Consider the following 23,363-nt stretch of genomic DNA (forward strand, 5'->3'; position numbering starts at 1 on the left):
CGTTTAAAGCGACGGGTCTTCAAAGAAAACAAAAAAGGGACATTTTCAGAAACGTCTATTATTTTCTACCTTCTAAGGCCCATAGCGTAATTGATGAATATATTGAGTTTCGGTTCCAATACCCATGCTTGTGCCAACGCAAGACTCACCGATCCAGAATCAGAATCGTTTAGACTGGAGGAATCCGACGAGCTATTTTTCACAGATGTTCAATAGGATTAATTTACACACGTATTCACTCATCGACTCGTTCACCAGCGAGGTTGGCCCACCAATCCGTCCATTCGCTCAACCTCCCAATGTGTTCGTTCGCTCCACTCATTCACGCACTGAATCGTTTTGGGCCGCTCGCTCGGCTCGGCTCGCGTGTTGTCGATGCGTTCCGCTGCAGTCGCGTGGGAGTGATTTTCGCAATTGGCTGGGCGGTGGTGGTGGTGGTGGGGGACCCAAGAAGAATGCAACTTTATTGGCTACAACATGCGGCTGCTGGCCGCTTCCCCCAACTTTCTAAAAGTCAAGTGGGGGTGGGGGGGCACTGCTCCCCCGACACCGTCACCGCCAATAAATCCAAATCGTTTCAAAAGACGGACTCTGTAAACCACACGTGGCCGTAGGTGGCACGGCGGGGAGTCAAAGCTGGGTGCGCGCCCCGCACGCTCGCTCGCTCTCTGTCTCCCACCCCCCTCTCTCTATCCTGCGTGCGCTCTCCCCGTCATTAATAACGCCTTTATTGCTTCCATACACGAATTCCTGTTCGAATTCTCCCGGAAGACGCGGGGCGCCCGCGACTGGGGCTGCCGAGTGCCCATCGAGGAGACTCCAGCGCCAAGCGCGGAGTCGCGAGGGGGCCGGGGATTGGCACTCAAGGGGCTTCTGGCCACGGGGATGATGCAAGGAGGGTGGGGGGGGGTATAGGAGGGTGGGGGTATAGGGGAGATGCGGGGTTGCAAGAGGGGAGGTGAGGGGGTGTGTAGGGAATGCACAGGGGGTGCATGGGGATTCCAGAGGAAGTAAGGGAGATGCACTGGGGGAGGAGGGGGGCATAGGGGAAGCAAAGGGGATGCAGGGGGTACTGAAGATGGAAAGGGGGGGGGGGGGGCTCGTGAGTAAGGGGGTAGATGGGGAGGCAAGCGGCCTGCTTGGGGGGATGCGAGGAATACGTGCGCCTCACGAACGAGGAGGGCTCGAGAGTGAGGGAGTCGATGTGGATCACTCGGGAGTTAAATCCCCGGTCTGTGTGATTAATGAGGCCCCCAATCGCCCCCTCCCCAGCATTCGAACCCCCCCCCTTCCCGCCTCCACCCACCCTGGCCAACGCTGCTGTTTCCCCTCGTTCAGAAGACGATTACACGCTGACCTCACGCCGACGGCAATGAAGCTCCACGTTACTGAATGACTCATTCACAAAGTTCCGCGTTGATTCATTTGTTCATTCATTCGTCGATTCAATTCACGCATTTTCTCAATAATTCAGTCGCTCAATCATTCACTTAACAATTTCACTCGTTCCTTTATTCATTCACCAATTTATTCGTTAATTGGCTAACTCGCTCACTAATTATCTGACATGCATGTTCTCATTCAGTCCTCATAATTACACTTCATTCTCAGTAATTTCATTCACTCATACACTTACTCATTGATAAATACATTCGGTTATGCGTGTATTCATTCACTCTTCATTCATGAATTCATTCATAACCCTGCATAGATAAGATACATAGGACTTTTAACACACGTTTCTACTCCAAGCACGTGCTCATTGAAAATTGCCAGCACGTGTCAGCCTGGATCCAAACAACGGACGCGACAGTCACGCATGTAAACAAACAACACCAGGTGGCGGTGACGTCACCACGACGCCTGTGCCAGGCTAGGTGCACTTTGAGGCCACGTGAAGTGTCGAAGGATCGCTGGTAGAAAGGAGGTCACGAGACAGACTCGGGTGCCATGACTGGCAGATGGAAACAAACACACGGATACGAGACAATGGTGAGTGAATTGGCGAGTCAATGCGTTGGTGAGTGTGGTGTGTGTATGTATGACGAGGTGCGGCGCAGTGGTTACGAACCTGGCCACCCGAGTTTGATTCTTCGCCACGGCAGACATTAGTGGCGAGTTCGATGTTGTGAACCGATTCAGTGCCTCCCAAAGATCGATTCAGCATTAAATGAGTAATTTTGTGGATGTGTGTAAACTTCAGCACTGGGGAGACAAAGACGGCCGGATGTGGAGTTGGCCACCCACCCCTTCGTGTGCCGTGCCGGGCTTCATAGGTGCTGCTCGCTGACAGCACTTGCCCCAACAGTCTGTTAGAGGCTATACAAAAATGTTGTCTTTGTTTACAGCGCCTCCACCCCGTCTCGCCCCCCACCCCGTCTCGCCCCCCCACCACCCCGTGTCGCAATCCCCACCACCCCGTGTCGCCCCCGTGCCCCCTCCCCTCCACCCCGTGCCCCTCCCCCCGTGTCCCCTGTGTTTGCTCAACACACAAACCCTGCACTGGCGGCGAAGAGTTGGGGGTGTGGGGTTGGGATATGGAGACGAGGGGATAAAGAGATGAAGGATTGAGGAGGTGAAGACATGGGATGAGGAGGTGAGGATAGGATGTGGGAACGAGGGGATAAGGCAAGGGGATGAGGGAATCAGAGGGTGAGGTTAATGAGGGGTTGAGGAGGTGGAGGGTTTAGGGAATGAGACAGGATGATGGGATGAGGAGCTGATAGGGGGGGGGGGGGGGCGAGAGGGTGAGTGTGTAAGGGGGCATGTAGATGAGGGGGTCGCAGTTCAAACTCAGACCAAGCAGCAGCCCACGCGTCCCTTGGACGTGACCGACCGTCCGTCCCTCCCGCCAGGCAGCCAGCCAGCGAACAAAACTTTTTTTTCGAATATCAATATCGTATGATGCAAACCTCAGATCATTTTGGCTCATTCGCTCCGGGTACTTCTCATTCGGTCTACGATATGCAATAGCACGACGGGTGACGCGAGCCCCAGTTTAAAAATCATACACCTGATAAACAACAGAAATTTTAGCCCGAATGAAAAAAAAATCCCATTGGGATGGTCGCTAAACTCCACGGGAGAACGCGGCAAAGAGAAATTGATTTTACCCGGGGGGAACATCTCAGCGAGATGCCTGGTTTCTCGCCGCTGTCCCATCACTGAGACGTGAGTGGCTGCACGGGGGGGCGAGACGCGGGCAGGAGCGGGACACTGTGGGATCCCTCGTGACGCCAAACATTTGTAGTTTATTGAGTCTCGCAGAGGAAATACATTGATTTATTATCAATTATATAGGGCCCTGTTCAATAAGCTTGATATTGTGTGGCCCCCCTCCCTCTACCCCTCCCTACCCTCCTCCCCCCGTTCCTCCCCCTTCCCCCCCTCCCCCCCGTCCCTCCCCCTTCCCCCCTCCCCCCGTCCCTCCCCCCTTCCCCCCCTCCCGCCGTCCCTCCCCCCTCGATATTAATCGATTAATACATCGAGTCGATTAATCAATGAAGTAATCAATTAATTGTTGCATCACTGCACTCAGTGCATCCCTGCAGTGATGGGTGCACGCTGAAATGATGGCAGTGATGTCGTCGACAATGATGTCGTCGTTCGAGGCACGGGTCACTAACCCAGCGCTGTGGAGGCAGCAGCGAGGGTTGGCGGATCACACACAGATGGGCTGTGAAACTCCCTTCCCGTGGGCGTCGAGATGGTGCCGTACCCTGCCTGGCCAGGAGAAGGCGATACAGCATGTGGACTAATCTCCATCTGTATCCGTCTGTACGGGGATTGAGTGTTTTCCCCTCGCGCAAGCCGTGGGTTTTCTCCGAGTTTTCCACTTTCAACCCACGTGGTATAATAATAAACCCGTTCGTAAATAATTGAATTAATCAATCTTGATAACAAAACACCCGAATGCAGTAGCAGGGCCCTCCTAAAATCGACTTTGTGTTGCTTGCTTTCCTGGATAAATTAGTTACATTAATTAATCAAAAAGCGTGCGCGTTTGTGTGTGTCCACATGGACAGTACAGATGCAGCGTTGTCGCTCTATTGGATGGGAGCGTTAATAATTACTCGTGGACAATGCAAACACGTGGGGAGGGGCAATGTTCCACAGTCAAACAAGAACAACAATGGGGGAGGGGGGAGATGGTGGGATGAGTGAGTGCCGAGTGGGTGAGTGGTTTGGGGTAGCTGTGCTGGAGAGTTCGTGCCTGGTGGCTGAGTCGGTGCAGGTTTGTTGAGTGAGTGGGTGAGTGAGAGCTGAGTGGGTGAGTGAGAGCTGGGTGAGTGAGTGAAATAGTGGTTGGGTTTGTTGCTATATTTCGTATACGACATTGCCACTCGAAACCTGACCTTGTAGAATAGTTTTTAAATAGTTTTGTGAAAGTTTTGTTGTTTTTGGAGTCACCAGGTTTCTATTGTGGAACCAGGTCCCCACCCAATATGTACATTTAGTGGCAATGGGTGCCTACCTGTGGCAGGACAGGTGAGTGGGCGAGTGAGTGGGTTGATGAGTATAGCATTGGAGGATGGGTACAGGGTGAGTGCAGGTTGCTGGCTGGCAGGGCGGCTGGGCGGGGAGCAGAGAGAGTGAACGCTTCTGGCCCCGTGAGCCCCACGTGCAGAGCGGGGCAGGCAATGACCCAGCTGACCGGAGGGACCCCGACCCACACCGCCCAATCCACGTGTGGGGGCGACACGTGCGTGTCTGTCTGTGTGTGCGTGTCTGTCTGTCTGTGTGTGCGTGTCTGTCTGTCTGTGCGTGCGTGTCTGTCTGTCTGTGCGTGCGTGTCTGTCTGTCTGTGCGTGCGTGTCTGTCTGTCTGTGTGTGCGTGTCTGTCTGTGTGTGCGTGTCTGTCTGTCTGTCTGTGCGTGCGTGTCTGTCTGTCTGTGCGTGCGTGTCTGTCTGTCTGTGTGTGCGTGCGTGTCTGTCTGTGTGTGCGTGTCTGTGTGTCTGTCTGTGTGTGCGTGTCTGTCTGTCTGTGCGTGCGTGTCTGTCTGTGTGTGCGCAAGGAGCGGTAGTGTATCGGTTCGCGTGCTGCGCTACTACGAACCCGGAGACCCTAGTTCTATTCCCGCTCATAGTGAGCTCCAGTGACGATTATCTGAATCGGTCCTGGGCCTCCCCTAGGTCGTCTCAGCCTCAAATGAGTACCTCGTGTACCGGCCTTCATGAGTGTTTGCTAACGACACTTGCCCCTACAGTATATTTAGGCTACACGGGGGATATTTGTGTCTGTGTCTGTTTGCCTATTGCTGTATTTGTGTGTGTGGAGCGAGAGAGAGAACTGCAGGTTTCTGTTATTGGCTGAGATTTTGCGGGCAGCGGTAGCGTGAAGCTCACACTGGCCATCCTCTCCCCCTCCCCACACTCTCCACGGACAACCTCCACCTTCCTCAACCACCCGAGTCTCTCCTCCTCCTCCGCCACTCACCCCCAACACCCCGACGTATCCTCGGCATCTTCACGAACGACCACCGAGTGAGCGAGACGAGTCTCCATCCACTGCTACCGTGGAGGTGGAGGCAGGGGGGGTGCGTGGCTTTGCCTGGCTGACTGAGTGCCCCGACACATGGGGGGCCCGTGGGCCCGACTGCTGGGGGCTGTGGCCCTGCTGATGATCGCCAGGCAGAGCGAGTCCCCGGCGCCTGTGTTGGCGCCCTACTTCTTCATGTGCTCGCACGGCGGGGAGCCCGAGGGCGCGCGAGACGCCGGGGAACTGCTGATGTCGCTGCACGTGGCGGGGAATCCAACACAGTACGAGCCGGGGCAGCAGTACCAAGGTGAGTGAAGCAGGGGCTGGGTGAGTGAAGCAGGGGCTGGATGAGTGAAGCAGGGGCTGGGTGAGTGAGTGAAGCAGGGGCTGGGTGAGTGAGTGAAGCAGGGGCTGGGTGAGTGAGTGAAGCAGGGGCTGGGTGAGTGGGTGAAGCAGGGGCTGGGTGAGTGAGGGAAGCAGGGGCTGGGTGAGTGAGTGAAGCAGGGGCTGGGTGAGTGAGTGAAGCAGGGGCTGGGTGAGTGAGTGAAGCAGGGGCTGGGTGAGTGAGTGAGCAGGGGCTGGGTGAGTGCAGCAGGGGCTGGGTGAGTGAAGCAGGGGCTGGGTGAGTGAGTGAAGCAGGGGCTGGGTGAGTGAAGCAGGGGCTGGGTGAGTGAAGCATGGGCTGGGTGAGTGAAGCATGGGCTGGGTGAGTGAAGCAGGGGCTGGGTGAGTGAAGCAGTGGCTGGGTGAGTGAGTGAGCAGGGGCAGGGTGAGTGAAGCAGGGGCTGGGTGAGTGAAGCAGGGGCTGGGTGAGTGAGTGAAGCAGGGGCTGGGTGAGTGAAGCAGGGGCTGGGTGAGTGAGTGAGCAGGGGCAGGGTGAGTGAAGCAGGGGCTGGGTGAGTGAAGCAGGGGCTGGGTGAGTGAGTGAGCAGGGGCTGGGTGAATGAGTGAAGCAGGGGCTGGGTGAGTGAAGCAGGGGCTGGGTGAGTGAGTGAAGCAAGAGCTGGGTGAGTGAAGCAGGGGCTGGGTGAGTGAAGCAGGGGCTGGGTGAGTGAAGCAGGGGCTGGGTGAGTGAAGCATGGGCTGGGTGAGTGAGTGAAGCATGGGCTGGGTGAGTGAAGCAGGGGCTGGGTGAGTGAGTGAAGCAGGGACTGGGTGAGTGAGTGAAGCAGGGGCTGGGTGAGTGAAGCAGGGGCTGGGTGAGTGAGTGAAGCAGGGGCTAGGTGAGTGAAGCATGGGCTGGGTGAGTGAAGCATGGGCTGGGTGAGTGAAGCATGGGCTGGGTGAGTGAAGCATGGGCTGGGTGAGTGAGTGAAGCATGGGCTGGGTGAGTGAAGCATTGGCTGGGTGAGTGAGTGAAGCATGGGCTGGGTGAGTGAAGTAGGGGCTGGGTGAGTGAAGCAGGGGCTGGGTGGGTGACGCAGGGGCTGGGTGGGTGAGTGAAGCAGGGGCTGAGTGAGTGAGTGAAGCAGAGGCTGAGTGAGTGAAGCAGGGGCTGGGTGAGTGAAGCAGGAGCTGGGTGAGTGAAGCAGGGGCTGGGTGAGTGAAGCAGGGGCTGGGTGAGTGAGTGAGGCAGGGGCTGGGTGAGTGAAGCAGGAGCTGGGTGAGTGAAGCATGGGCTGGGTGAGTGAAGCAGGAGCTGGGTGAGTGAAGCAGGGGCTGGGTGAGTGAGTGAAGCAGGGGCTGGGTGAGTGAAGCAGGGGCTGGGTGAGTGAAGCAGGAGCTGGGTGAGTGAAGCAGGGGCTGGGTGAGTGAAGCAGGGGCTGGGTGAGTGAAGCAGGAGCTGGGTGAGTGAAGCAGGGGCTGGGTGAGTGAGTGAGGCAGGGGCTGGGTGAGTGAAGCAGGGGCTGGGTGAGTGAAGCAGGGGCTGGGTGAGTGAAGCAGGGGCTGGGTGAGTGAAGCAGGGGCTGGGTGAGTGAAGCAGGGGCTGGGTGAGTGAAGCAGGGGCTGGGTGAGTGAAGCAGGGGCTGGGTGATTGAAGCAGGGGCTGGGTGAGTGAAGCAGGGGCTGGGTGAGTGAAGCAGGGGCTGGGTGATTGAAGCAGGGGCTGGGTGAGTGAAGCAGGGGCTGGGTGATTGAAGCAGGGGCTGGGTGAGTGAAGCATGGGCTGGGTGAGTGAAGCAGGGGCTGGGTGATTGAAGCAGGGGCTGGGTGAGTGAAGCATGGGCTGGGTGAGTGAAGCAGGGGCTGGGTGATTGAAGCAGGGGCTGGGTGAGTGAAGCAGGGGCTGGGTGATTGAAGCAGGGGCTGGGTGAGTGAAGCAGCGGCTGGGTGAGTGAAGCAGGGGCTGGGTGATTGAAGCAGGGGTTGGGTGAGTGAGTGAAGCAGGGGCTGGGTGAGTGAAGCAGGGGCTGGGTGAGTGAAGCAGGGGCTGGGTGATTGAAGCAGGGGCTGGGTGAGTGAAGCAGGGGCTGGGTGAGTGAAGCAGGGGCTGGGTGAGTGAAGCAGGGGCTGGGTGAGTGAAGCAGGGGCTGGGTGAGTGAAGCAGGGGCTGGGTGAGTGAAGCAGGGGCTGGGTGAGTGAAGCAGGGGCTGGGTGAGTGAGTGAAGCAGGGGCTGGGTGAGTGAAGCAGGGGCTGGGTGAGTGAGTGAAGCAGGGGCTGGGTGAGTGAAGCAGGGGCTGGGTGAGTGAAGCATGGGCTGGGTGAGTGAAGCAGGGGCTGGGTGAGTGAGTGAAGCAGGGGTTGGGTGAGTGAGTGAGCAGGGGCTGGGTGAGTGCAGCAGGGGCTGGGTGAGTGCAGCAGGGGCTGGGTGAGTGAGTGAAGCAGGGGCTGGGTGAGTGAAGCAGGGGCTGGGTGAGTGAAGCATGGGCTGGGTGAGTGCAGCAGGGGCTGGGTGAGTGAGTGAAGCAGGGGCTGGGTGAGTGAAGCAGGGGCTGGGTGAGTGAAGCAGGGGCTGGGTGAGTGAAGCAGGGGCTGGGTGAGTGAGTGAGCAGGGGCAGGGTGAGTGAAGCAGGGGCTGGGTGAGTGAAGCAGGGGCTGGGTGAGTGAAGCAGGGGCTGGGTGAGTGAGTGAAGCAGGGGCTGGGTGAGTGAAGCATGGGCTGGGTGAGTGAAGCAGGGGCTGGGTGAGTGAGTGACGCAGGGGCTGGGTGAGTGAAGCAGGGGCTGGGTGATTGAAGCAGGGGCTGGGTGAGTGAAGCAGGGGCTGGGTGAGTGAAGCAGGGGCTGGGTGAGTGAAGCAGGGGCTGGGTGAGTGAGTGAAGCAGGGGCTGGGTGAGTGAAGCAGGGGCTGGGTGATTGAAGCAGGGGCTGGGTGAGTGAAGCAGGGGCTGGGTGATTGAAGCAGGGGCTGGGTGAGTGAAGCAGGGGCTGGGTGAGTGAAGCAAGGGCTGGGTGAGTGAAGCAGGGGCTGGGTGAGTGAGTGAAGCAGGGGCTGGGTGAGTGAAGCAGGGGCTGGGTGAGTGAAGCAGGGGCGGGGTGATTGAAGCAGGGGCTGGGTGAGTGAAGCAGGGGCTGGGTGAGTGAAGCAGGGGCTGCGTGAGTGAGTGAAGCAGGGGCTGGGTGGGTGAGTGAAGCAGGATCTGGGTGAGTGAGTAAAGCAGGGGCTGGGTAAGTGAGTGAGCAGGGGCAGGTTGAGTGAACGAAGCAAGGGCTGGGTGAGTGAAGCAGGAGCTGGGTGAGTGAAGCAGGGGCTGGGTGAGTGAAGCAGGGGCTGGGTGAGTGAGTGAAGCAGGGGCTGGGTGAGTGAAGCAGGGCTGGGTGAGTGAAGCATGGGCTGGGTGAGTGAAGCATGGGCTGGGTGAGTGAAGCATGGGCTGGGTGAGTGAAGCAGGGGCTGGGTGAGTGAGTGAAGCAGGGTCTGGGTGAGTGAGTGAAGCAGGGGCTGGGTGAGTGAGTGAAGCAGGGGCTTTGGGGGTCTGTGTCAACATCGGCGGTGGTAGCGAGTTGGGGGGGTGAGGTGAGCATGTGCGGCGAGTGAGGCTGTTGCGAGTGTGGTGCTGTCTCTGGGTTAGAGTTCGCGCTCAGGGAATGTTGGGAGAGGTCCGTGCCGAGTTTTTGGCAGACGGAGCGCGAGTGAGAGAAGTGAGAGAAGCGAGCGAGCGAGCGTGCGTGCCTCCCGAGTGAGTCGTTAGCGAGAGAGGGGAATGACTTTGGGAGTTCGTGTTGAGAGCGTTTGGTGCTCTGAGTGCGCGGCTGATTACACCGGACCTGGAGTGTGCACGCGGACAAAACAAAGACCCCCCGTGTAGCCTGCACGGGCGTAAGGGGCAAGTGTTATGAAGGGTGGAACAGCACACGAGGGGTTGGATGGGCAAAATCACCCGCGGCCGCCTTTGTCTCCCCCGTGGCGATATTTGCACATTGCACCAGGTACTCATTTGAGGCCCCATCGACATAGGGGAGGCCCAGGACCGGTTCAAATGATCGTCGAAGGTGTTGGTGGCCGTGCACAGGAATCGAACTGGGGTTGCTAGCACAAGCGTGCTGACCGCTATACCACGGCATCTGTGAGTTCACACGCAGACAAAGGTCCCCCGTATAGCCTCACGCGAGACTGAGAGGAGCCACAACACACGGAGCGGGGTGGTGTGGCCAGCACCACGAACCCCGCGGTGCACACAACGCACGTGGGGAATGTGAGCGGCCCGTATCGACCCGGAGGAGAATAAACACACGGGGGGGCTGTGTGGGGGGGGAGGCTGTGGGGGGGGCTGCAGGGGGGTTAACGTTTAGCTCGAGACCACAAGTGACCCCTTGACCCCACGCCTCTGTGTAACGAGGGGGTCCCTCTTTGTGACGAGGTGTGTGCCCGTGCGGGCTGTGTAAATAATCATAGCGATCCTGTACAACATGCACAGCTTCGTTTCTATAGCCACGGCTGGATGATGCAAAATTATGGGCAGCACAGCTGATGGTGGTGCATCTGCCAGTCATCTCAGTCGGTCAACCCCCACGGCACCTGGGACCTGTCCCGTGACCTCCTCCTGCCAGCGAGCCTTCGACACCTCACGTGACCCCAAAGTGCACCTAGCGTGGCACAAGCGCCGTAGTGACGTCACTGCCGCTTAGTGGTGAACGGCGGTTGATGTCGCTTGACCAAGTTGACCATACTTCGCCGCTCTGGTCAGTGCGGGGGTTGGAGAAGCGGGGTGGAGGTCCGAGACCGCTTCAGACGCAACTCGCAGCTCGCGTTGGCCGTGGCCGGTAGTTGCGCTGAGGTTGCCGGCTTTAGAGTGCGGTGAAACTAACCACTGTGCCACCGCTCCACAATGTGAATGGATTAATCCAGGATGGCTCCACTGAGTCTCGAGTCACCCTTTCAGGAGGGCCCTGCTCAGGAGTGGATTGAGCTCCCACTGCATTCGTCTTCCGAGTCACTCGAACGACTGCAGCAAGGCAGCAGGTTGCCTCGCAGCTGCAGCGCAGAGCGTTGTTGGAGCGTTGTTGGAAAATTCTTGGGACGTTTTTTGGGTTAGATGGCATGAATATATAAATGTGTCGTTAAACCCGTGACCACCCGACACAGCCAATTAGTAAGGTTTGTCACGTAAACAGAACACGCCAATGCGTCACGAGTACAGCACACCGGTTGTGTTGGAGAGCAAAGCCACAACATTTGTGGATTTGCTCTGGGTTTAACGACACATTTATATATTTACGCGATCTAACCAAAAAAAACGATACTATGGATGATATGTGTCGTGAAAGCCTTCTCCGTGTTAAACCGTTGGAACGTTGTTGGAGCGTAGCGCTACCAAACAGCGTTGGGATGGGAAGGGGAGGTGTGAGGAATGCTGCCAATGTGGTTAATCGCTGCACAGCGCTGCCAGGACGGGGATCTCTCTCTCTGAGCTACTCAGCCTCGCACTGACCCCACGACAAGGTGTGTGGGTGGGGGGTGTTTGGACTGAGTCCAGCGACTCGTGTATGTGTGTGTAGTAGTGGAGGCCGGGGGTTGGGGGGGGGAGAGACCCAGGCACGTGCAGCACGGACTTTCTTTACCAGACAAAGATGAAACCGCTCCGGAGGCTGCTTGCGCTTGAACCGATGCTGCTGAATCGATATGCTCTCACACCGCCGTGTGGCTGATGGAACGTGTACAACATTTAGTACCTGGAGGGGCGGCTTTGCGAAGGAGACGTTGTTGTCTGCTTATTTATAACCCGAACCCGGGGAGCCGAGTTCGATTCCCAGCCACGGCCAACATCGGTGTCCCGAATTTTCGAAGCATTTCTGCGCCTCCCCTAGGTCGACTCGGCAATTTTGTAAACGTGGGTATTGGGAAGACAAAGGCGGCCGGGCGAAGCGCTAACCACGCCCCACCCCCTCATAGGTGCGTCGTGCTGGCCCTTCGCAGGTGCTGCTCGCTCGCAGCACTTGCCCCAACAAGTCTGTTAGAGGATACACGGGTGACCTTTGTCTTTGTGCGCGCGCTGCCTGCAGTGACCCTGAGCACCAGCGCCGGCTTTGACGGCCTCCTCATGACCGGCCTCTACACGAGCCCGGGGCCTGGCCCCGCTGTGGGCCCCCACGCGTTCCACTCTCGGGGGCTCTCTGCTGTCGGTGAGTGCCCCCCCACCGCCCCCTCCTCCCCCCCGACTATTCCTGCGACTTCTCTCCGCTGCGCGGTTTTCACTGTCGCTGTCCTTGTTGTCCGCCTCGAGCCGTGGCAGCGCAGCTCGAGTTTGACCCGGGGCACGGGCACTACCCAATCCCACGACTCAGGCTCACAGCATGTACGGAATCGTGATGTTCCCTGCTGCCAACTCCCTGCTCCTGCTCCCTGCTGCCAACTCCCTGCTCCTGCTCCCTGCTCCTGCTGCCGCTGCTCCCCGCTGCAGGCTTCTCGTCGGACCGCCCGTTAGGCTCGGGCTTCGTGTGCAGCGTGGTGGCGTCCCACGCGGCGCCGCGGCCGCAGACGGCGCTCACCTTCACCTGGACGGCGCCGCCCGCCGGCACCGGATGCATCAGCTTCCTGTGAGCAGCACGGCCGTGCCCCCCTCCATCACAGCCGTGCCCCCCTCCATCACAGCCATGCCCCCCTCCATCACAGCCGTGCCCCCCTCCATCACAGCCACATTCCACTCATCAACAAGCAGGCACAGCGACAGGTTGAATTCGGCATTAAAAGGGAATCGAGACTCATCCAGGCTTGCCTGCCACTCCCTGGAGCACAACTGTGCACCACCACACTTGGATTATAATGCAGGGAGGGGGGGTCTGGGGGGGTCAGGAGGGGGGTCAGGGGGGGGGTCGGTGGTGGGGGTCAGGGGGGGTCAGGGGGGGTCAGGGGGGGGTCATGGGGGGGTCAGGGGGGGGGGGTCGGTGGTGGGGCGCCCGTCCTGGTTCTGTGGCAGAACCGACCGAGGTCGTGGTTGAAAGGCATTGGTGATGCTGCCCCCCCCCCCCGTCTCTCACTCAGTGCCACGGCCACGCTGCGTGGGCAGATCGTGTTTAAGGACACGGTGGTGCACCAGCTGTGCGAGCATGGAGGTATGGCCACCACTCGCATACACACACAAGCGTATGCACGTGTGAACACACACACACACGTGCAATCACAGACACACACGTGCAATCACAGACACACACGTGTAATTACACACACACAGACACATGTGTAATCACAAACACGATGTTGGTTGCTACCAGCCTGACCTGTGACCTGTGCTGTTTCCCTGTCCTCAGTTCCCACCCCGGCTCCTCTGAGGCCCAAACTCGGTGAGTGGCAGCGGCCAGATCCACACGGCGAGCTGGACGAGCGTTCTCCTGGAGCCAGGCCCCAGCGCTCGGAGCATCCTGAACGCTCGCCCCGTAGAGCCAGCACAAATCCTAGCCCCAGCGCTCGGAGCATCCTGAACGCTCGCCCCGTAGAGCCAGCACAAATCCTAGCCCCAGCACTCGGAGCATCCTGATGGCTAGTCCCATAGAGCCAGCCCGGACCTTAACTCTAGCCCCAGCCCCAGTGCTAACAGCACCTCGAAGATGAGCCCTAATCCCAACTCTTAACTGGATCCCCGATCCTTACCCTCAGTGCCCCACACCAAAAGTTGATCCCTAAAACTACCCCAGTCTCTCCCTAGCCCTCACCCAGATCGAGCCTAGGCTTTGACTGCATCTAGTTGTTGTCGTTATAGCTGATGATGTTGTTGTTGTTGTGGTTGTTGTTGATGTTGTTGACCTTCCCGTGACCCCGTGGCGGCAGCTGAAGTTCACTCCCAGGACGTGGAGCTCAGGGACGACTTTGACTCGGACTTCGGCCTCAACCCGGACCTCTGGTGAGTGGCGCCGGCATGCTGAGCAGCACGCCGCAAGGTTGCGGTTGTGGTTGAGATCCTGACGTGGTTGTATTATTGATGCAGTTGTTGTTGGATTATTAATGCAATTGTGTTGTGCTCGTGTTGTGGTTGTGTGGGTGCAGGTCAGGCTGCCAGGGCTGTGAGGTTAGTGACCTCTGTGGTCCCATAATGCATGGCAACGCCGCCATCTTCTGCCAGGCCTCTGGGCCCCGTGAACTGGTACTTATAGCTCCACCTCCACCACAACCACCATACCACAACCACCACACCACCACCTCCACCACTACCTCCATACCACAACCACCACACCACCACCTCCACTACTACCACCATACCACAACCACCACACCACCACTTTCACTACTACCACCATACCACAACCACCTCCACTACTACCACCATACCACAACCACCACACCACCACCTCCACTACTACCACCATACCACAACCACCACACCACCACTACCTCCATACCACAACCACCACATCATCCACCAATTCATCATCATAATCTACCAAATCATCACCATCATTCAACAAACGATTGCCATCATCGCCATCATCGCCATCATCGCCATCATCGCCATCATCATCATCATCATCCGACCTGTGAAGTTAGAACACGCAACTGAACAGGCACTCTCGTCTATGACTTCACGCTGACCCTAATTCCCTGCGGTGGGGGAAACCGGCTGAGCTAGGAAAGCAAAGCAGACGGAGCGTTCCAGAGGAAGCGCGGCTCGCACAACAGAGCCTGAGGGCAGCAGGAGGACGCAGGAGGTGGTGGGAGACCTGGGATGGTGGTGGGAGGTGGTGGTGGGAGGTGGTGGGAGACCTGGGAAGGTGGTGGGAGACCTGGGATGGTGGTGGGAGGTGGTGGGAAACCTGGGGAGGTGGTGGGAGACCTGGGTTGGTGGTGGGAGGTGGTGGTGGGAGACCTGGGGAGTTGGTGGGAGGTGGTGGAGGGAGACCTGGGATGGTGGTGGGAGGTGGTGGTGGGAGGTGGTGGTGGGAGGTGGTGGGAGGTGGTGGGAGGTGGTGGGAGGTGGTGGGAGGTGGTGGGAGGTGGTGGGAGGTGGTGGGAGGTGGTGGGAGGTGGTGGGAGGTGGTGGGAGGTGGTGGGAGGTGGTGGGAGGTGGTGGTGAGAGACCTGGGGAGGTGGTGGAGGGAGGTGGTGGGAGACCTGGGGTGGTGGAGGGAGGTGGTGGAGGGTTCTGCTGCAAGAACGTGAGAGATTTGTAAAAGTGTAGAGGGGTTGGGAGTAAGATGGTGGGAGGCATTGACATTGGCAGCAAGTGGTGGGAGGCTAAGGGGAGACGAGTGGAGGAGGTGGAAGACTCGGGGGAGACTAAGGGAGGAGGTGGGAGGAGGTGGAACGAGGTCCGTGCGTGATGAACGGCTGCCGGGTGTGTGCCGCCCACATCTGCTCGGAATTACCCAGATCCCCGAGCGCACCGCGGCACCGCGGCACCGCGGCACCGCGGCACCGCGGCACCGCGCAGACCTCCGCTGCCTGCTTCCTCACAGGCAGCCCAGGGAGCGGGAGCCAGCGCCGCTTCGGCTGCCGTAGTCGCCAACGCGCCCCCTCCTCCCCCCACCCCGTTACAGATGGGGGAGGGTCCCCAGATCCAACGGGATGCCCCCCCCGCCCACAACCTCTCCACTGCATTGTAGCGACGTTCTACTGCAGAATGTCGCTACAATGCAGTCAGACGTCTTGGAAAACATCGGAGTACCCACGCTCTGCCCCACCACCTGACCATCGAGGCTCGTCGTGGCTGCTGCATTAATTTATGCAGCTGGGTGGGGGGAGGGGTGATTTGGGGGGGGGGCTGTTTAAAAAAACTTGACCCCCATTGACCGCGTGGATTTTACTCTGGGTTCTCCAGTTTTCCCTCCGCATTTAAAAACAACTTCACGCGTTCGCAGTATTTGGCTGCTATAGATTTCCACGTGATGATGATAAGCCACTTGTTCGAGCTATCACTTGTGGGCAGGTCGCTTCCGATAAAGAGCTCCGCGGGCCTTACCTGGTAAAAATAAAAGGAGTTTATTTTCAGTTGACACTGCCTCGCCGGGAGACAGAGTCAGCGAGCGTGACTCTGCGGTTGCGGCGTTTTGTGCTTCTCTGCTGTTTGCAGACCACGGTGCCACTCAACGCCACGTCCGCCACGGTGCTGCAGTTCTCCCTGGGTGAGCGCCACACACGTGGACACACGCAGACCCACGCTCGGAGCCCCCCGTGGGTCTGCGTGTGTCCACGTGCGAGCGAGCGTGTGTGTGCGAGAGTTGTGTCGGTCTGTGTTGGCAGGGTAGGGGGTACAGCTGGGTGCATCTGCCAGTCATCTCAGTCGGTCATCCCCATGGCACCTGCTGGGTCTGTCCCGTGACCTCCTGTCAGCGAGCCTTCGACACGTGGCCTCAAAGTGCACCTGGCCTGGCACAGGTGCCGTGGTGACGTCACTGCCGCTTACTGGCGAATAGCGGCTCTTATTGTTGATGTTCGTCTGGCATGAGTGCAGGCACCTGCGAGTTCTGAGTGTGAGTCTATGTTACGTCACACACACACACAAACTAACGCACTCACGCACTAACACGCTCGCACGCATACTCCTCACCCACCAACATTCACACTCTCACACTTACTTGCATTCACTCAAAGACAAAGATCCCTGTATAGCCTTCACAGACTTGGGGCAAGTGCTGTTAGCGAGCACCTAATGAAGGTTGGCACGGCACACGAAGGGGGTGGGTGGCCAGCACCATGCCCGGCCGCCTTTACCTCCCGAGCGGTGATGTTTCCACACCGCACCAGATACTCATGTGGTACGCTCGCTCAGCCACGCCTGCACCCCCCTTTCCGTGCAGGTGCAGGGCAGTGCAGGAGTGGCGAGGAGGGCCCCCCAATCGTGGTCTCGTTCACGCACGGAGACCCCCTCGACCCGTCTACTCGTTGGACCGAGCTGGAGAGGATCAGGTCAGCTGCAGCACGCACGACACGGTGCGCGTCAAGGTGTGAGCGCGTAGATGTGCGAGCGAGTCTAAGTATGGGTGTGCGTGCGTGGTGATCACGTACGGGTGAACGCGATCTCAAATGAGTTCCATGGTGCGGTGTGTAAACATCGCCACGAAGGAGACAAAGGTGGCCGGGCGTGATGCTGGCCACCCGCCCCTTCTTGTGCTGTCCTGGCCTTCATAGGTGCTGCTCGCTAACAGCACTTGCCCCGACATTCTGTAAAGACTACACGGGGGACCTTTGTCTGTGTGTGTGATCGTGCAGAGCTCCTGGTAGCCCCCGTGCCGTAGTCCACCTGGTGCCGCTGCCCTGGGCGGCGCGAGCAGCCGGCGTGGCGCTGCGCTGGAGCCAGCAGCAGCAGCAGCAGCAGCAAGAAGAGCCACGCGCCGCGGCCTCGGCCGGCTGCTGGGGCCTGGACCACGTGCTGGTGGCCGGCGGCGCCCAGCGGCCCTCCGGCCTGCAGGACGACATGGACCCTCTCCACACGGGCAACTGGCTCTTCTTCCCCGGAGCCGTCGTCAAGGTGTGTGCACGTGTGTGTGCTTGCTTGCACGTGGGGCACCTGCCCCAACAGTCTGTTAAAGCTATACGGGTGACCTTTGTCTTTGTGTGTGAGGCTGGGGAGCGGTGGTGCAGCGGTTAGCACACCGCGCTACGAATCCAGCGGTCAGAGTTCGATTCTCGCCCTCGACCAATAATAGTGGCGAATATTTTAACTCATCCTGGCTTGGTTTTAAATGAGCATCTGGTGCGTTGTGTAAACATCAGCACTGGGGAGACAAAGGCGGCCGGGCGTGGTGCTGGCCACCCGCCCCTTCGTGTGCCGTCCCGGCCTTCGTAGTCGTTGACCTTCATAGGTGCTCGCTCACAGCACTTGCCCCAAGAGTCTGTTGAGGCTTTGTGTGCCCGCGCGCGTACACGTGCGCGTACACGTGCGCACGTGCACGCGCTTGCCACAGCACAGCTGCCAGTCGGACGGGGACTGCCTGTTCTTCCCGGCGATGGAGGGTGGGGGCCCGGGGGGGTTCGCCGCGACTCGCGACCTCGACCTGCAGCGGGGGCGGCTGGAGGGAGAGGAGGACGAGGGGCGACTGTGGCAGGAGGAGTTCGAGTCGGAGCCTCTAGGGTCAGTGAATCGATCGGAGCTCACTTACTCGCTCATTCATCTCACTCACTCGCCCGCTCGCTCACTCTCCCACTCACTCTCTCACGTGCTCACGGCCGGAGAGGAGATGGAGCTAATGCCATACAGGAGGAGTGGACTTGCCAATGACAGATACCAGCGGTGTCAAGATCGGCGTCAATGGAGGACGCTACTGGGTAGTTGGAGGCAGTCGCCCTCCAACACCAGTGGAGGGCGGAGGAGCGACGCTCGCAACAGCGCAGCAAAATTGGCACAGTGGGGAGCATAGGTGGTGCATCTGCCAGTCATCTCAACACTTAGATCTGGCTAAGTGTTGTGTGCCGGGTGCTCCCCCCTCCCCCCCCCCACTTCCCCACCACCGCCCTCCCTCCCCCTCAAACCCCCCCAGTTGGACGGTGACCGGAGGAGCGCCGAGCTCCGCGTGTGGGGGGGTGTCGACGTCCGGCAGGGCCCTGGTAATGCAGGGCCCCGGGCCCAGGGAGGCGTGCACCCCGCCCCTGAACACCACCGCTGCCGGCAGCCTGCGCTTCCACTACAGCACGGGTAGGGCACGCCGGCTCCGAGCGCCACGCCGCGTCTCTCGAGCGCCGGGCACACCACGTCCAGCAGACCTCTCGCTAGGACCGAGGCTGCTAAGTCACGGTGCCACCTGCCATAACATGATGTGTGTGCGTGAGTACACTCTGTGTGTGTGTGTGCCCAGGTGGAGGTGCGTGCGACCCCGTGGCCTGGCCACACCACGCCGTCTCCGTGTCCATCCGCGGTGCGGCTGGGGACGAGGTGCTGCTGGAGACGATGCTGCGCGGCGAATACCGGGTCAGTCGCTCCCCGTGGTCGCCACGATCCTCGAGGCTCACCACCAACGCCCCCACCATCACCGCCATCACCGCATTCACCACCACCATCACCACCGCCATCACCACCACCGCCCTCACTACCACCAACGTTGCCCCCACCACCACCACTGTCACCACCACCGCCCCAATCGTCTGCATCGTTACATACTGCAAGCACTGGTCCCTCCACTGCCGGATGAGCGCCTCTCCACCTCATGCAGAGGATTAATTGACCATACTTCACCATTTTGGGTTGGTCTAGATGGGGAGCATGGACGTAAGAGCATGGGAGCACAGAACAGTAATGGATGTTTCTGCACATCTCACTCTGCTGCTGCTGCTGCTGCTGCTGTCACGGCAACGCCGGTCCCTGTGCCCCAGGTACCCAGCCCGGTCTCCGTGGCGATCCCTCCCGCGTGGCACGGTCCCGCCGTGAGGTTCTGCGTGGCGCAGGCGGCGCACGGGGGGCCCGGTCGTGACGTGTGGGCGCTGGACCGCCTGGCGCTGCTGCCCCCCACACCCCCGCGCCCCACGCACCTCTTGCAGTTCTCGCTCAGCATGGGCTGTGGTGCCGAAACGTTGGACTCCAGGTGAGGGGTGGTGGGAGGTGAATAGTTACTGACCAAATGTGGTCAGCGACTCACCCGTGACTCACTGATGGCTCACCAGCGACTCGGGAAAATGCCATCAGCCAGGGCCTGGGAGTCTAACACATTTGCCGCCTGTCGCAGAAGTTTGTGGTTCGAATCCACCGGCCACCCTGGGTAATGCTGCGGTGTTATGTCCATAATAACAGCGCTGTCTGCTTCAACCAGGTGGGGATGGTGGCCCCCAAGCGTAGCGCGAGTCTGCTCTGTGGTGGCTGTGGAAGCGCGTCTCCCCCCCCCCCCCCCCCCCGTCTGTGCCCAGCGTGAGGTTGGAGTTTTCCACGGACCAGGGCCGCTCCTGGAACCTCCTACTCTCAGAGTGCCTCCCTGGGGAGTGCGAGGGACCGCATCAACCGCACCGCACCGTCTATCCGGCTCACAGCTACACGGGGTACCACACCAACCACACCACCAACCACACCACCAACCACACCACCAACCACCCCGCCAACCACACCGCCAACACCACCAACCACACCGCCAACCACAACACCAACCACACCAACCACACCACAACACCACCACCAACCACACCGCCAACCACACCACAACACCACCAACCACACCGCCAACCACAACACCAACCACACAAAACCACACCACAACACCACCACCAACCACACCGTCAACCACACCACAACACCAACCTCACCACCAACCACACTGCCAACCACACCACCAACCACACCACCAACCTCACCAACCTCACCAACTACACCACCACCAACCACAACACCACCACCCACCACACCACAACACCACCACCAACCACACCACCAACCACACAAACCACCCTACATTACACCACACCATCTGCCTGGCACACAGCTACCAAGTATACCACACCACTTAAGCAGCAGTATACATCACCACGCTGCACCGCGTTTGTGGGATGCATGTAATTATGCCGCACATGCATGTGGTTGTGTGCATGTGGTTGTGTGCATGTGGTTGTGTGCATGTGGTTGCATGCACGTGGTTGCATGCGTGTGTTGGGGGGTTGTGTGGTTGCGTGCGATTGCGCGCGTGTGTTGGGGGGTTGCATGGTTGTGTGGTTGCGTGCGATTGCGCGCGTGTGTTGGGGGGTTGTGTGGTTGTGCGGTTGCGTGCGATTGCGCGTGTGTTGGGGGGTTGCGTGGTTGTGTGGTTGCGTGCGATTGTGCATGTGTTGTGGGGTTGTGTGGTTGCATGCGATTGCGTGCGTGTGGTTGTGCCATGGTTGCGCTGCAGCTGGTCGCGTGTGACGGTGCCGCTGCCCCTGGTGGCCGTCTCCCCGTGGACGCGGTTCCGCTGGAGCCTCGAGCACGCGGGGAATGGCACCGCCTGGGCCATCGACAACGGTGCCCTCGCCGCCACCACCACCACCAGCACCACCAGCACTACCACCACTACCATCACTATCACCACTATCACCAACACCATCACTACCACCACTACCACCAACACCACCACTACCACCAACACCATTACTACCACCAACACCAGCACCAGCACTGTCACTACCATCAACACCAGAACTCGTGCCAACGCCATCACCAGCACCATCACTACCACCAGCACAACCAACACCATTCCCACCTCCTGTGTGTGTCTGCATCATGTGTGTATTTGTGAGCTAACAGCACTTGCCCCAACAGTCTATCAAGGCTATAGAGGTGTAGTGATTTGCAACGTCACTACCGTGTGAGTCTTCACACACACATGACGTCACTACGTGTGAATGTGGGAATGACGTCACGGCCGGGTCGGGGAGTCTCGAGGCCGTCGGTCGGTGCCACGGGGGTTGTGTGAGGCCGTGGCACTCTGTATGAACCCGGCCGGACACGTGACCGGATCAAGGTGGGAGGCCGGGGGCCCCAGGGGGACCTTGGGGGCCACATGGCCAGAAGCAGAGCCTTCTCGAGGGTTCGCGAAGGTGGGCGTGGCCTGGCCGCAGTAGCCCTCCTGGCTTGGCCACTCCAGCCGTGTCAGAGTGTCAGTGCTAGAGAGAATAGGTCAGTGGTCACCACCCTATGTGTACTGTTAAGAGTTAACCGTTGTATTCTTAGGTTTTTTCGGTAAAGTCACGTAGGTAAAACATCAAAATGAATGAAAATAAAATAAAAACAAAAATCACGACGTTTCGGAGGCAACACAAGTCTCCGTCATCAGGTGGGACCGTCACAGCCGAATTATTTTGATGTTTTACCTACGTGACTTTACCGAAAAAACCTAAGAATATGATTCCTTGCAGTCACGAAAGCTTCAAATCTAGAGTTAACCGTTGTGTTAGTTACTAAATAGTGTTGCCTCCCTATTACGGTGTGTGCGCCTCTATCGAACCATTTCAGAGGGATGTCTTGACCTTTGTCTTGTGCGTGTGCAGTCTACATCGGGCCTGCCTGCCCTGAGCTGTGCTCGGGCCAAGGGCAGTGCACGGACTCGGGATGCCTGTGAGTGATGCAGCTGCCCCCTCCTGCTGCTGCACCTCTGCATTTATCTATCCTCACGTTCCCTTTGCATCCTCACACAGTCACACAACTCCACACGTCCCCTCGTGCATCCCCACTCATCCCAGTGCGTCCCCGCGTGTTGTCCGCGTCACCTCCTCCGTTGTTCCCCTGTCTCCCGTGACCTACTCCCCTGCCCCCCGTGCATCCCCGTCCGGCCCTGTGAGTCTCTGTGACTCGCATCCCCCCATACGTGCCCGTGGTCCACGTGTCCCCGTGTGTCCCCGTGTGTCCCCGTGGGCAGCTGCGACGCGGGCTTCTCGGGCGAGGCGTGCGAGGAGACGTCGCGGGTGCTGCCGCCCTTCCTCTCTGAGAGCTTCCAGACTCCGCCGCTGCCCGGACTCTCCTCCTTCCTGTCCGTGGCCGGGGCGCAGGTGCGTGCCGGGGCGCAGGTGCGTGCCGGGGTGCAGGTGCGTGCCGGGGTGCCGGTGCGTGCCGGGCGGAGTGGCGCGGCTCCCCTCCTCGCGGCCAGGGATTTTGGTTGTCGGCGGATAGCACCCCGGTCGCTGGCGAGCGGCCACAGTCGGAGCGAGGGGCGTCGGGTTGACGGTGATTTCGGTGGACCGGGTGAGACCGGCAGGATGAGTCTCACCCGCGAGAGTCACCGCCTGCAGTCTCCAAAACAACAAAAGCAAAATCAATACACATCAAGGAACGGCAATGAAAATCGGCGCAAGAACAACTGCGTGTAGGATATGGTCTGCCAGGTTCTGGAAATATTATTTGCATCGCCGATCTGGACAGACCCGGCTGAAATGAGGCCTGGCTCACCGAGAGTTTTCAACTTCCGAGTTCGATTCCCTCTCGTGTCCTCTCCGAGGTCAGCTCCGCTTCCAATGAGTACCTGGTATAGTGTGTACACATCATCACTGGTGAGACAAAGGCGGCTGGGTGTGGTTCTGACCCCACTAGGTGTTCGCGAACGGCACTTGCCTCTCCAGTTTTAAGGGCCACGCGGGGAATCTTTGTGTGTGTGTGCGCGTGTGGCGGACGATGTGGGTGTACGCGGTGAGCAGGTGGGCTTCGTGTGCGGTGTGCTCGCCACGGGAAAGTCTCTGGTGTTCAGCAAGGACGGGCCACGTCACCTTCTCACCACTCACCTGGACAGCAGCACAGCCAGGTGAGTGGTGAGCAGGTGCCCACCCACCCACCCATTCGGCTGCCCAGTCATTTACTCACCCATCCACTCACTCACCCACCTACTCACCCACCCATCCACCCACTCACCCGCTCACCTGTTTGCTCCCCCGTTGGTGCCGCGCGGGTGTCAGGTACCTGCAGTTTGCGCTGCGTCTCGGCTGCCGCTCCGAGCTGGGCGGCTGCCGGGCGCCGGACGCCCCCTCGGAGGGGGTGCTGCTCCACTACTCCCCCAACAACGGGGTCAGCTGGACCCTGCTGGCGCAGTATCGGCCCCCCGACTACCGCGAGCCCCGGTAACGACCCCTCACCCCCCCGTGCCCGACTGACCTTGCCTGTATGTCTGTCCGTGTGTCTGTCCGCGTGTCTGTCCG

General features: G+C 59.4%; 1 protein-coding gene across 1 annotated transcript in view; it reads left to right on the forward strand.

Moving 5' to 3' along the window:
- Positions 1 to 3,506: 3,506 nt before the first annotated feature.
- The window catches only part of RELN (reelin), a 48,115-nt gene continuing 28,258 nt past the window's right edge, over positions 3,507 to 23,363 (forward strand). Inside the window, 20 exon segments of the mRNA XM_078598994.1 lie at positions 3,507 to 5,786; positions 11,864 to 11,983; positions 12,262 to 12,397; positions 12,843 to 12,913; positions 13,109 to 13,141; positions 13,626 to 13,698; positions 13,842 to 13,938; positions 15,862 to 15,913; positions 16,589 to 16,697; positions 17,001 to 17,259; positions 17,696 to 17,862; positions 18,269 to 18,423; positions 18,584 to 18,696; positions 19,098 to 19,306; positions 19,626 to 19,754; positions 20,594 to 20,703; positions 21,729 to 21,795; positions 22,097 to 22,226; positions 22,869 to 22,972; positions 23,124 to 23,285. Coding sequence (XP_078455120.1) covers positions 5,576 to 5,786; positions 11,864 to 11,983; positions 12,262 to 12,397; positions 12,843 to 12,913; positions 13,109 to 13,141; positions 13,626 to 13,698; positions 13,842 to 13,938; positions 15,862 to 15,913; positions 16,589 to 16,697; positions 17,001 to 17,259; positions 17,696 to 17,862; positions 18,269 to 18,423; positions 18,584 to 18,696; positions 19,098 to 19,306; positions 19,626 to 19,754; positions 20,594 to 20,703; positions 21,729 to 21,795; positions 22,097 to 22,226; positions 22,869 to 22,972; positions 23,124 to 23,285 — 2,507 coding nt within the window. The 5' untranslated portion in view covers positions 3,507 to 5,575.

The sequence above is a fragment of the Lampetra planeri genome, chromosome 11 (assembly GCF_965212315.1).
Source record: "Lampetra planeri chromosome 11, kcLamPlan1.2.h2, whole genome shotgun sequence".
Taxonomy (NCBI): domain Eukaryota; kingdom Metazoa; phylum Chordata; class Hyperoartia; order Petromyzontiformes; family Petromyzontidae; genus Lampetra; species Lampetra planeri.